The 12,837-nt window shown below is 47.9% G+C and overlaps 1 protein-coding gene and 1 long non-coding RNA gene across 5 annotated transcripts in view; one reads left to right on the top strand and one right to left on the bottom strand.

Annotated features, from left to right (window-relative positions):
• Positions 1-12,837, bottom strand: part of LOC119396294 (uncharacterized) — a 258,725-nt gene that overhangs the window by 70,783 nt on the left and 175,105 nt on the right. The window lies entirely within an intron of this gene.
• LOC119396293 (transcription factor GATA-3) overlaps positions 1-12,837 on the top strand; it is a 257,931-nt gene that overhangs the window by 212,521 nt on the left and 32,573 nt on the right. For all 4 annotated transcript variants that reach the window (XM_037663445.2, XM_037663444.2, XM_049417032.1 and 1 more), the window contains one exon: positions 10,876-11,021. In XM_037663445.2, coding sequence (XP_037519373.1) covers positions 10,876-11,021 — 146 coding nt within the window. The remainder of the gene's footprint in view (positions 1-10,875; positions 11,022-12,837) is intronic.

The following is a 12,837-nucleotide window of genomic DNA, read 5'->3' as shown; positions in this document are numbered from 1 at the left end:
GATGGAATATAATCAATCAATGCGCGGTCTACAGGTTACAGAACACGGGCGAAGGTTTCGTTAAACCTAAGTAAGGCGATGATTTATATCTTGGATATCATGATTCCGAATACGCCATACGCACATTCAAAAAAGGAAAAAAAAGTTATATTTGTAACGCTTTGAGAGTCTGTGCGCCGCATTTAAGATGCTCACGAAGAAAGCCTGACGATAAGCAACTCCATCGAAGTGCACCTCTTCGCCTGACCTGCATACAATTACCCAGGTCAATATATATATATATATATATATATACAACGGAACGAATGTTGAAGTGAGCAATGCTCAGGATTGGCCTGCACTTGATGGTCGCAGTCACTGTGCACTGCTATGTATCTGGGCTTCCCAATGACATCCTCTGCTTCCTTTCCGGGACGTCCCGCGCACGCCCGTGCTTCCACGGGGCGCCGACTTGTCGTTAGGGATGTCCACAGGAGGTCCCGCGGTGGTGCACCACTGGCACTGCTCGGAAGCCCCCGAGATTGGCGAGGAGAAAGCGCGCACCGCATTCCGACGATGCATGCGGTCGGAAGGCGCCGTGCACTGGGCGCGCACGCGCCCAGCCGACCGCTCGCGATCCTCGCATTCCAATGCTGCAGCGGCGTTCCGGAGTCCGCACTCCGCGCGGGCGGTAGTGTACCGTGGGGGCGTCGGGATCGTGCGTTGCAGCCGGGAGGGCAAGAAAAAGGTCTCCCGTCGCGAAGCCGTCTCAGCGTGTGACCGACGCGACGGAGCTCGTTCAGCGAGTACCGGAGAAAATTGCCGAGACGAGGCAGGAAAGTAAACGAAACGAGAGCTATACACAAAAGGAACAAACTCTTCGCTGCGTGGTACCACTCTTGAAGTGGCTGTCAGGAGTGCTAAGCACGCTTGTGTGGCGTTCCCGTTATAAAGGGCGACCAGGGACTTCGGACAATGGATTATATACCACAGGGAATGTATAGTTGCGAACTTGGTCTGTACGACTCTGATGGCTCGCGTTCCTCGACTCGCATGGGGGAGCCGTGTCTCTCACCGACCTCGTTTGCTATCTTTTCTGTTACTTTTCTGTTTCTCCCCCTTCTCTACGCTGCTCATTGCTCAGTAGATTCATGCCAACTCATCCAGCAGCGAAAATTGCCAGCCATTTACAATGCTTCAATTTGTTTTGTGAACAAACACACGAGCTATTTACTCCCCAGAGTGACTGCATGCCCAACGAGGCACACTGTAAGGAGGAAGCGAAGAAACGAGGAAGAAGAGGTAGTGGTGCCTTTAACAGTGACGACAATCCATGTATAGTTGCAAGCACCGCTCTTTACAGTGGTTTCATCGCGAAACAGAATGCAGCCCGGCGGGAAGTCCGGTATAGGGGTTCCAAGACTGGGCTATCTTCGCTGCTGCCTAGTCATAACAGAATCCCAGTCTCATCTTGCAACGTAGTAACTTTTAGTCGGTCATGGTCGATCATGTAGCAAGGAAAGCTCTAGTTGAGACCACCATCACAAGAGCATTGCAGTTGCCTGCGCGGTTGTTATGCGGATCATCGTGCTCAGTAACGGTCAAATCCCGCCACGTCATTGAGCCAACCACAGAGGGCTTGGCGGGCGCTTGATTCAATCAGAGACCTGACGAGAGGACGGGTGAGACAAAGAGGCGACCGAGTCTGAAATTGACAAGTGCCCAGAGAAGTCTATTCGACGTATCCCGTCGATGGACAAAAAAAAAAAAAAAAAAACGAAGTCGCAGCAGCCAACGGGCCAAGCTTCTTCGAAGTGCGCCGCGTCGTCCTCAGAGAGGCCGTTTGCCTGCTCGTCGTTTCTGGCTTCCGGCGGTTGGTTTTACCGAAGGCCGTGCATACACGCAGCGTCGTCACCGACGTCGTTCGTCGTCGCTGCTTCGTGAAGGAGTCGAGGATGAGGAGGGGGACGCACCTTTCGTTCCGCACCATCGGAGCCCCTCGTTTATCGGCTTTGTCCCGGAACAACAAAATCTTGCTTCTTCTCTCTTTACTTTCCATCCCCCCTTCCAAACTTCCCTCAATCTTCTCTCCTCTTCCTGGCCCTTCGAAGCCGGTCAGCCCTGGCGCAACGCTCGGCCGATCGCCAATTAACCGGCCCGGTCTGCGTCCTTTTTCGAGACAGAGTAGTACACTGCACGGACGCGTTGTCGCAGGCCTGTTGAACGTCTCGCGGCGTTGGAGACGTCCGGCTTGACCAACTACCCCCCTCCCCTTCTTTTCACCCTCCCCCTCCCTTTCTTTCTTCTTTTGTCGGTCATTGATTCTGCCACGAAGGTAGCCGACAGCTCTATTCCTGGCTAAGAAGAAAACCCCTGGGCGCTCATTAGAAAGCATCCTTCCGACCGACGGAAAACGTTTTCGGGCACGTCACATTGGCTATGGAATAAACGTCAGTGGGATACCTCGTCGGTAATTCTGTGCAGTGAATGAACGTTAAGTACAACGTCGTAGAAGGATGACTGGTTCGTTTTAATGGCTTAGCGCTAAATGTGCGAATCAGGAAATCAGTGCACCACACATGAAGAGATGCGCGGAAAGATTGAGTGCCCGGTCTGTCTGTGTGCCTCTTCTTGTGTGGTGCCCTGTTTCCCAATATGAGCATTTAGCAATGAGTCATCGGAAACGAAAAGGAAAAAAAAAACGTATTACTGACAACCTAATCAAAGATATTATTTGGACAGTCTACAAATGGTCCACGGAAAGCTTGAGGTGTTACGGCTTCGCAATTTCCGTTGGTCATTAGCCTTTAGAAGTTCTCTAAGAACGACGTCCTGAGAAGTCTACGAATAGAAAAACATTCCAAAAGCATCACGGTTCTTTACAACCTATTCTTTTTCTCTCTCTCTCTTTTGTTGACGTGTTGCATGCTTTGAATTTGGAGGCTTTACGTCATCAAGTGGTAAATAAATGAGTAGACGAAGCGGCTGTAGGTATGTCCTGTGATCAACCGAAATCTATATTGATACAAAAATGGAGCCGTACACTATATAGTTAAAATTTTACACGCACGTAAATTAACTAGAAAGTTTTTTTAGAACTTCTTTTTCAGTTCGTAATCACCACAGTATATATCATGACGATAAAATATTTGCTACAGTATACTCGCGCGATAAAATATTTGCTGATACTCGTGAGTGGAATAAATTTTGTGACGAGAAAATTCGACGCGCATGTTCTTGCCGATTCACTTCGGGGATTCAGCCGACAGCTCGCGACGTGCGTTGCGTCACCGTCGACGCAACAGTGTTCATATTACACGTTTCCCATAAAAAAAGAAACACCACGCGGACTCCCGTTCCAGGCGAGGACCTAATACGACACGGACGTCACGTGTCCTCGAAAGGACGCCAAGCATGACTCGCTGGCGCCACGCACGACAACAACCATGAGAGACACAGACACACAAACACAATGCTTCGTTCAGACGGCGTTCGTTGTTCGAGGGACATGCCCCAAATGCAGATTCGCCGCTGCGAATTCCCTCGTTGAGTGCGTGGCTTGCGGTCAGGAAGAAGGGCATCGTAAAAACCTCCCTCTCGTAAGGTGTATTTCGTTGTTTCTTTTTTCTTCTATTTCTTCTCTTTCTTATTCTTCACGTTGATTATTCATCGCGACGTCTGTGGTCAAGACCAAGAGAGGTCGTGCGTTGCGAAGACCATATAGCGTCCTCTCCAGCCGCAGGACACAACACTCGGTGCGTCCCTTCCACGAAGCCATAGCCCCTGGCTTGCTGAGTGGCTCTGGATTGGTGCGCAATGTATTCGCACGCTCTGCATAGGGGACCGATGAAGTCCTAAGCGATCGCCGTTCTACCTTGATCAGCCTGTAACAAAATGGCAAGTTGGGCTAGTTGGAGCCTGTTCATTTTCGAAAAAAAAAAACAGCGCATAAAGAAGTAGACAAAAAGACAGGGCACACATACAGCCGTGCTGTGTGTGTTCCCTCTCTGTTCATCAGCCTTTTTTCATTTTCCTGTGTTGCCCTCTCGTTTGGGCAGGGGGTCGGAGCTTTGCGGGGTGATCCGTGACGACCGGGATCGCCAGAATAAAAGCTACCGAGATCGAAAGGCGTGCGTAGATCCTACCACAGCGATTCGCGACGTTCCCGCCAGGGGAAGAGCGCATGCGCCCTGGCACCACGAAAAAAGAAAGTCGGATTTTGTGAGCGCTTTTCGGGCGTCACTCGATGATTTTACGTCTTCGCAAAGCTCCTGGTAGCTGGGGAGTTATTGATGGCACCACGCGGGGTTCCAATGATGGAGTCTTGTTCTGCTAGTTATAAAAGTTCTGGACCAATCGGCCCAGAAACGGGGGTGCGTGCGTGTACAAGCCCGCGTAGTGCGCGCTCACCATGGCAGACTGAGTGTCGCCGCAGCGTGCATCCATGGGATTGTTGCGAGAGGAAAGAACCATTTTACGATTCCTTGTATACTGGCCTCGGCTCTTGGCCCCCACGCTTGACTGCAAGCTGTGGTTATACTGCGGGCAGTGGTCGCCTTCTACACGTTCTGGCCTGCGCGCCGTACGCGCGCCTCCCTATTTTCTTTAGAAACTTTTTTGTTCTCGGTGCTCCCACTTTTTACGGCCGGCGATAAAACGTGGGGACAGGTAGAATGCTCGCGACGTCGTCTTCGTCGTTCGTATAGTCCCACTTCTCGCGCATGCGTAGTATACACAGCTCTCTGTCCTCGCAGCGCTTTTGTGATTTTTCTTCGTCCCCTCGCCCACCTTGCCTGGCGATTCGGCGCCACGGCGCGAAGAAAACGCGTACACACGGCGACAAACAGTTTTGCTTTGTTTGTTTTTCTACTCCTCTCTTTGTCTATCACTTTCGTGTTTGTTTACCGTCACTTTGGGATCCGGATGGCTTGCGCAACCAAGGTGCCTGCGCCTCCCAATGACGACGAACGAAGGTTTATATAGAGGGTCGTGAGCGTACCACTGAAAAAAAAAAAAAGTCTGCGCGTTTGAACAGCACGTCCACCGTACAGACAACCGCTATCCTCGCCCAGTCCTCCTGTCTTCTAGTTTCTACCTCCAGTTGTTTTCTCTCTCTTCTCTCTCTCTCTCTACGGAGAAGATATACAGCCTTTTGATTGCCTAGCCCGTCGACTTCAGGTATACAGGCAGGCGTGGACGCTATACAGGTATATATAATAGTCCAGCCCAAATGCCGAAGACTCCAGCCAGAGACAGTTGCGGTCTCTGGTGGAGGACCCTACGTATACGAGGTGAGGGGGGGTGCATGAGGCGCCCACGTTTTCGCGTGTGTGCGATGGGGCGAACCGCCAGCTCAGCACGTTCCCATCTTTTCTCCCGGGCTCGTTTAGCGCGCCCACTTTGTCTTTGGGATCCGGAGCGATTGCTCACCTTTATGGGCTGGGCGCTGATAGTCGCGATAAGGGCAAATAAAAAGCACCCCCTCCCCCTCCTTTATCGTGGTGGAGCATCTGCGCGTGCTTTTGCTGCGTAAGGTAAAACAAGCGGGCCTCCAATAAATGCGATCCGCACATCGGAAGTGGGCACAGAGGTAGATTTATACGTGCGTACGAGTACGACTTTTGCCTCGTTGGCCTTCATGAATGACTTTCTTTTTGTTTTTACGGGCGCACAGGCTGGCTGTTAGTCAAACCTAACCTCCTTACTGTCACATAGTCATATTGTAAAGAGACAGCTCATGTGTCGCTAGTGAATACGTAGGCCATATTGAACGGTGTAGGACAGGAACATTCCTGGTAAGGTACACTCGCGCCTGGGGATTGGGCTCTGCCACGCGCACTACGAGTCGCAAGGAAAAGTAGAAATGCTGCTTTCTATATAGGGGCAATGGGTCATCGTGCTATAGGCACTAGAGACTTTACCGCTGGCTACGAAGAAAGGCTGTGTGGCCGTTTGTTTCGTTTTGTCGGCTCACCACTGCAAATGCTATGCGCGCGCATCCCGGATAAAATAGGTTGGTCTAGAGCACCTCAGAGAGATTGCTTGTGCTCTTGGGACATCAGTGAAGGCACTGTTTTCTTGAGACGCCTATAAACAAACACGATATCACCAACCGGAAATCGGAAATCCGCATCTTGTATACCCTCGCTGCTCACTCTCCTGGCAATCACAGTTCTTGCAAAAGTCCTCACTGCGTACAGCCCACGAAGCCACGATACTTGTCGACCGGTGTTATAGTTGTCAAACTTCCTAAACTCAACTGGACGCTTTTAAGTCAGTCCACATGGGATCTCTATAAACAGCATCTGCTGCTCTCTAGGACAGAACAATTCCCGGCCCTATCCCCTCCACCTTCGTGTTCGCGCCACACGAACGAACGTAGATTTCGCGCGCGCAGCGCCATTGTCCAGCGGCGTGGTCACATGGCTCTGGCCAAACAGCGAAGGGAGCCGCGTAGCTCACGGGGCGTGTCGGCTGCGGAGCCTTTTTGTCTGCCGCCGCAGAGACAAAAGAGTCTGGTATACCGCGTAACACGCCGGGACACATGTCTCTGGCACCGCTTCCGGTTCTTTCATCGAGAGCCAGCCACGTTCCACGTTCAGTCAGCATTGTTCGCAGTACTTTGTACAGCTATTTCATGAATTGTATAGTTAACAGTCTCGGTATTTCGGATGCTCTTCGATGACTAAAGGGTTGTTAATATTTGGTCGTTCTATCGGAAACTTGGCAAAAAGCAAGCCGCAGTTTAAACAATTACCTTCTATAAATGCAATTAGAGCGTTCTAAAGGTCTTGAGCCTCCCTTCTTTAGAACGTACTAAAGGTCATTTTGTAGGAGGAGTGCTCAGGACATTCATTGAGAACTACTGAAAAAGATGTCCTGAGCCCCGACGCCGCCCACTCTCCTTGAAGTTTAGTGTTCGCGTTTGCCATGCAGCGTATGGCACACGCCAAACTCACGAAGTCCTTCTTAACACCCGCGGTGGCCTTATGGTTGTGGTGCTCGACTGCTGACCCGAAGGTCGCGGGATTGAATCCCGGCCGTGGAACCATATTTTGATGAAGGCAAAATGCTAGCAACCCGTGTGCTCAGATTTAGGAAGGAAAACGGGAGAGAGGAAAGACAGGGATGTTAACCACTTTGGCATAACCGGATGCTACCCTGCACAGGGGGAAGGGATGGGGGAGATTGAAAGAAGAGTAAAGAAAGAGAGAAAGAGAGGGGAACACACACGCACACACATAACTTCACAGCACAGAGCGGTAGTCTTGTGCGGTATGCGGCGTCATTAAAAGTCTACAGCCGCTCGTGTAAGTCTGTTGTCCTTAGGTGCACGTTAAAGAACACTAGGTGGCCGTAATTTCCAGAGCCATCCACCACGGCGCCTCTCATAATCATATCGTGGTTTTGATAGGTAAAACCCGAACAATTATTACTATTAAACTCCTTCCTCTCAAACGTAACTGTGTCGTCAAAACGCTCACTGGGACACGAACGTACTTATTATATTGTCATTAATATTGATCGTAAGCATCCATAAGTCGTCATCATGGTCGATCGCCATCTCAAAGTTGGCCATGTCAGAATCGCCAGAACGTCCCGCCTCCGGCGCTACTTGTACTGACCGAGAGCAGGCAAAAGGTTTCGCGATTGGTCGATCGTTCTTCCAATTCATGTCGATAGAATTTCTTCTTCTTCTTCGTGTTTTGCAAAACTCGGTCATCGCTTGCATACGCGAGCCGTACGCTGGCTTTATACGCTGTCAACTCGCAAGCCGCGTTACACATACGCAGCACGTTGCTGCAAACGTGACAGATGCGACGTCGATGCGAGTCCCTCCACAGCGTGTTTCTGCTGTGGCCACAGAGAGAGAGAGGGAGGGAGCTGCATTGCGAGGAAAGGGGCGGAATAAATAACGGACTCCTTCCTGGCTCGTGGCAGGACGCCGGCTGCTGCCGGCCGAGGCGACGCGGAAAGAAAAAGACAGTTCCCCTTCCTGCCCGCCGCTATCTCGGCTGGAGACAAAAAAGCGACGCCTCCAGCACAATGAAAAGAAAAAGCGTAAAACTTACGCCGGTGTTTCCTCAAATCCAGTTTCCGAAGGGCTGCTAGCGCGGCTGCCTCAGCAGCCGCGCTTGCGTCGCCGCGCGTTTTATCAATCCGGGGCGCCTCAAGGAGGCTGCGAAATAAAAATAAATAAAATAAAGGAAAGAAGCGAGGAGAGATGTGCGAAGAAACGGGTGCACGGCAGCATCGTCTATATGGCACACACGAGGAGAAGAACTTTATGTGACTGCAGGTATTCGCGCGCCCGTAAGTGCCCTGAAACATACGCGCTTACTTTTTGCTCGATCTTCAGCGTTTATCGATCTGCCGTTCGCGTTTCACTGACCGGAAGATCGGTTAACTTTACTGATAGATGAAAAAAAGCAGCGCTGCAAAGTTCACAAAGACGGCAGACAGGAACGACATGGACGAAGCGCATCTAGCAACTGATTTAATGAAACGAAAAGACAAAAAGGGCTGGGCAAAGACGTAAAAGGACTTCACTTCACTGACTTCACTGACCAATTCACCAATTGAGCGAGAACGAACATCGTATTGAACGACAGGTGGAAGACGGTATCTACAATGCGTTGATCGTGTAATAGTTTCATCCTCGTCCCAGGCTTTTCTGTTGTCTATGTCCAATGTAAAGATGTGGGTGAACAGATGAAACACAACGTGCGGTATAAGTTGCACCCATAAGCAGAGATAATGTACCTCGATAGGTGGACGTATGTTTGTCGAGGGTCCGTATCGCATTTCATGCTCTCGGCATTCTCAGTGCCGCTGGACTGTTGTGGCCAACATTTTGTAACACGCGTCGTCGATTTTGTAAGAGCGAAAGTAGTGTTTGTTTTCGTCGACGCCTTCGTTGGACGCCTTCGTTGGGTACAGCCCCTGTCTTATCTTAACCCAATAAGCAAATTTCCATTTCACACCCGCATGCCGTTGGAGATTTGGGCATTGGATTCCTCGAAGTTTGCTAGCCTAATACTTCGTCCTCCTAAATGCTTCCCTTGCGAAAAATCGTACACGACGTTCCATTGCACCTCACTGCCACCACAAGGGTTGGCTTGTGGAAACAGAAGGCCCAAAAGGAACAAACATTTATCAGCCGAATGACTTACGTCGATGTCACGGCTATGGTGTTCGAACTTGTTCTTGTTCTTGTTCGCCTATTACCTGGAACAAGAACAAGTTCGACCAACCATCATAGCTTGTTGGTCTGATGGTGCACATCGAAGCAACTTCCTTCTTCCACACGGGGCTCTTAAGCGCAATGCCCTACAGGCTCTTGCGCCATTATACATCGCATATCATGAATATCACCTCAACATCAAGTCTGTGCGAAATAGAATTTGTATGATGGTTTTCTGTAAAGGCTCGATGTTTCTTTCATACACACCGCATTTTTTTTATGAAAAATATTTCCATATGGACATGTCCTTCTCGTTCGGCTTACAATCCGGCGGCGTATTTACACGTGTATGCATCACCTGCACGAGCCCTGCCTGCGCGTATACGTTTACCACGAATGCTTGCGACGCGCGCGCGCTTTTTCCATCAGCACGCTGCGCGAAAAAAAGAATGGCACGGCACAATTTCTAACTTCACTACTCTATCTTTTACTCCGAATCTACATTCTCGGATCACTGAAAAGCCTTTGTTTTCTCTCTCTCTCTCTAACCTCCTCACTCTCACGGCGAGCACTAACCGCTTCGGCCCTTGGTCTCACTCTCAGCACGGTAGATCGAAAAGCAAAACGAAAATAAACCACACTGCACTTATAAGCATCGATAACCATTTTTTGGAACTCTGCGTTCTTCTTCCCCTTTTCTTAACGTAACCATTGCTTAACGATCATATAGAAGCACCGAATTCACGAAGCTACTCACTTTCAACTATTAAAAAAACAGAAAAGAATAAATGAACGTCACGTAGCTGTCAGATCGAACAAAAGAGCCACGTGATCATACGAAACCCTCATATGAGAGCTCGCATGTTCGAAAATTGTTAGATTAAATTTTTACATGAAGATTTAAGGACATGCATCTATGCGTTCCTTCCGGAATTGATTAGACACCATATCCGATTAATTTATTCTCAATACCATGACATGCAGCCTACTTAATTAGCAGCGTTGCAAAGTGAGAGCTGCTTTGTGAATACGGAATCCACTCTCCTTCTCAGACTTTGTAAAGCGTGTGTGTTTTTTTGTTTTTGTTTTACAACTCGCGTGTTGCTGATAGGATCAGAAAAATGTTTTGTGTGTGCTTTATCTTACATTGTGTTATGTGCATAGAGTTAATGTCCTCGTTAACGCGCTTTTTAAGTGTCTCTTGACACACAGTGTAGGTGCATAATTTCCTTATAGGTTGTAGCCATCAATGCCTCCAGAGAAAATATGGCTTCCTTGCATACGCAGGATAAGGCTTTGCAGTTTCACGTAGAAGGCATTTAAAGTATTTTTAAGCTAGACAGATGATACCTTGTCATTGAGACGAGCTTCTTTACAGGCTTTCTAAGCTATCTATTCACTCAAACCAGAGTTTACAGCTTTTATCTCCAATTTTGATAAAGTTGCTGCCTAACTGTTAACCTTTTCATCTTGAGGCCCTAAATACTGCCACAGAATGTACGATAGGATTCTCTGCGGAATAGACTATTGATAATTTGGCGCAGGAGACACCGCATCTTACAGTGACCTCTCTCGTTTCGATGCTAACGTGTGTTCCTTTTTCTTCCTGCGCGTTCGCGCGGCGTTCATCTTCGGCAAACGTCTTGTGTCCTGCCCGGTGCTGCTGACTGCGTTCACCGTCGTTGTGCTCGGTGTGGTGGCCCGTGACTCAGAGGGCAGAGAGTGCGTGAACTGTGGTGCGACGTCGACGCCGCTGTGGCGACGAGACGGCACCGGGCACTACCTGTGCAACGCATGCGGTCTCTACCACAAAATGAACGGCCAGAACAGGCCGCTCATCAAGCCCAAGCGACGACTCGTGAGTAACAACTATATCATACTATGTTATGCTATACTATACTATACTATACTATACTATACTATACTATACTATACTATACTATACTATAGATAGATAGATAGATAGATAGATAGATAGATAGATAGATAGATAGATAGATAGATAGATAGATAGATAGATAGATAGATAGATAGATAGATAGATAGATAGATAGATAGATAGATAGATATAGATTAGTGGTCCCATTATAACGGCACTAAGCTTGTTCGCTGCTTCGAACATCACGGCTCACAGACCGCGCGCAGAAACTTGGCGGCGTAAGCAACCTTGCAGGCTTTTACTTTACAAAGTAAAGCGTGACAGTAAGAAGAAATATTGCGTGTAGGCAATTCGTGACAATATTGAGTTTACTGTACTTTCTGTTCCTTATGACATTGAGGCAATATGCATTAGGGCAGTTTTTAAGAATCGCGTCGTGCATATATGTGGTATATATAGGCCTCCAAGTTCTCCAGTCCAGGTTCTTTCTAGTCTCCGGTGCTTCATGGATCGCAATGTGCAATATGGTGATAATATTATACTTTTGGGTGACTTCAACCTACCTGGAATAAACTGGAACGACTACTCTCCTGGAGTATCAGAAATTTCGAATTGTGAACAGCTCCTTGAACTTGTTTTTTGTTTTGGTTTAAGCCAGGTGGTGAATGACTATACAAGGGTCTGTACGCGTACTTCATCTATCCTCGACCTTGTTTTTGTGTCTAATCAATTGTTGCCTTTTCTACTGGCCTGTGAGACCAGCGATGGTATCTCGGATCATAAGCTTGTTATACTCTCTTTAAGTCTTTTGCCCACTGTTGTCAACCATTCACCAAAATATGTTTTAAACTTTGCTAGAGCTGATGATGTTGGAGTTCTGGATTTGTTAGAGGGCTCCTTTGAGCGTTTCTGTGAGTATTGCAAGCACAACCAGAACCCAGATTATCTCTGGGGATACTATTCTAACTTGGTCATGTCTTCTATAAAACTCTTTATACCAAAACGTCTTAAGAAAACAAGTAATAGAAGCCCTTGGATAACAAGAGAAATAATACACTTAAAAAGACAATTAAAACGAAAACGTAAGAATTATAAAAGTAATCCTAGTGCTCAGAATCAATCAACCATTCGACGTCTTGGTAAGGATATAAAAGTACTTCTGAAGGAATCCAAGCAAAGGTTCTTTGGCATCACAGTTTCGAAATTTTTAAGGGAGGCCCCGGATAAGTTTTGGAGATATGTTAATCCATCAATAAAAGCTCGCTCATTGACTCAATCTACAGGAGGTCCTACCGCTGAGAGTTTTAATCAATACTTTGCATCAGTGTTTACAGAAGATAACGGAATTTTGCCAATCATTGAATCACCATTAGACAGGCTACCTATGACTGACGTCGAAATTTCTGAACAGGGCGTCCTAAACCTCTTGCTCAATTTGAACATAAAGAAAAGCCCTGGGCCCGATGGCATCCCTAATGAGTTTCTATACCGATACGCTGAATGGAATTCGAAATACCTCGCATTAATTTTCAGGTCTTCGCTTCTCTGTGGTTCCTTACCCAAAGAGTGGAAGAAAGATAAAGTTATTCCCATTCCTAAAAGCGGCAGTACTGACAATGTAGCAAACTATCGGCCAGTTTCAATTACTAGCACTTGTTCAAAGCTGCTTGAACATATAGTCTTGAAACATCTATTAAGCTATATAAATGAACACAGTTTATTATCTAACTGCCAACATGGTTTTCGACAAGGTTTATCTACAACATCCCAGCTCGTCGAATTAGTCCATGATCTT

The sequence above is a fragment of the Rhipicephalus sanguineus genome, chromosome 6, assembly GCF_013339695.2.
Source record: "Rhipicephalus sanguineus isolate Rsan-2018 chromosome 6, BIME_Rsan_1.4, whole genome shotgun sequence".
NCBI lineage: Eukaryota > Metazoa > Arthropoda > Arachnida > Ixodida > Ixodidae > Rhipicephalus > Rhipicephalus sanguineus.
The sequence above is the reverse complement of the archived record's forward strand: the minus strand, read 5'-3'. Positions and strand labels throughout refer to the sequence as shown.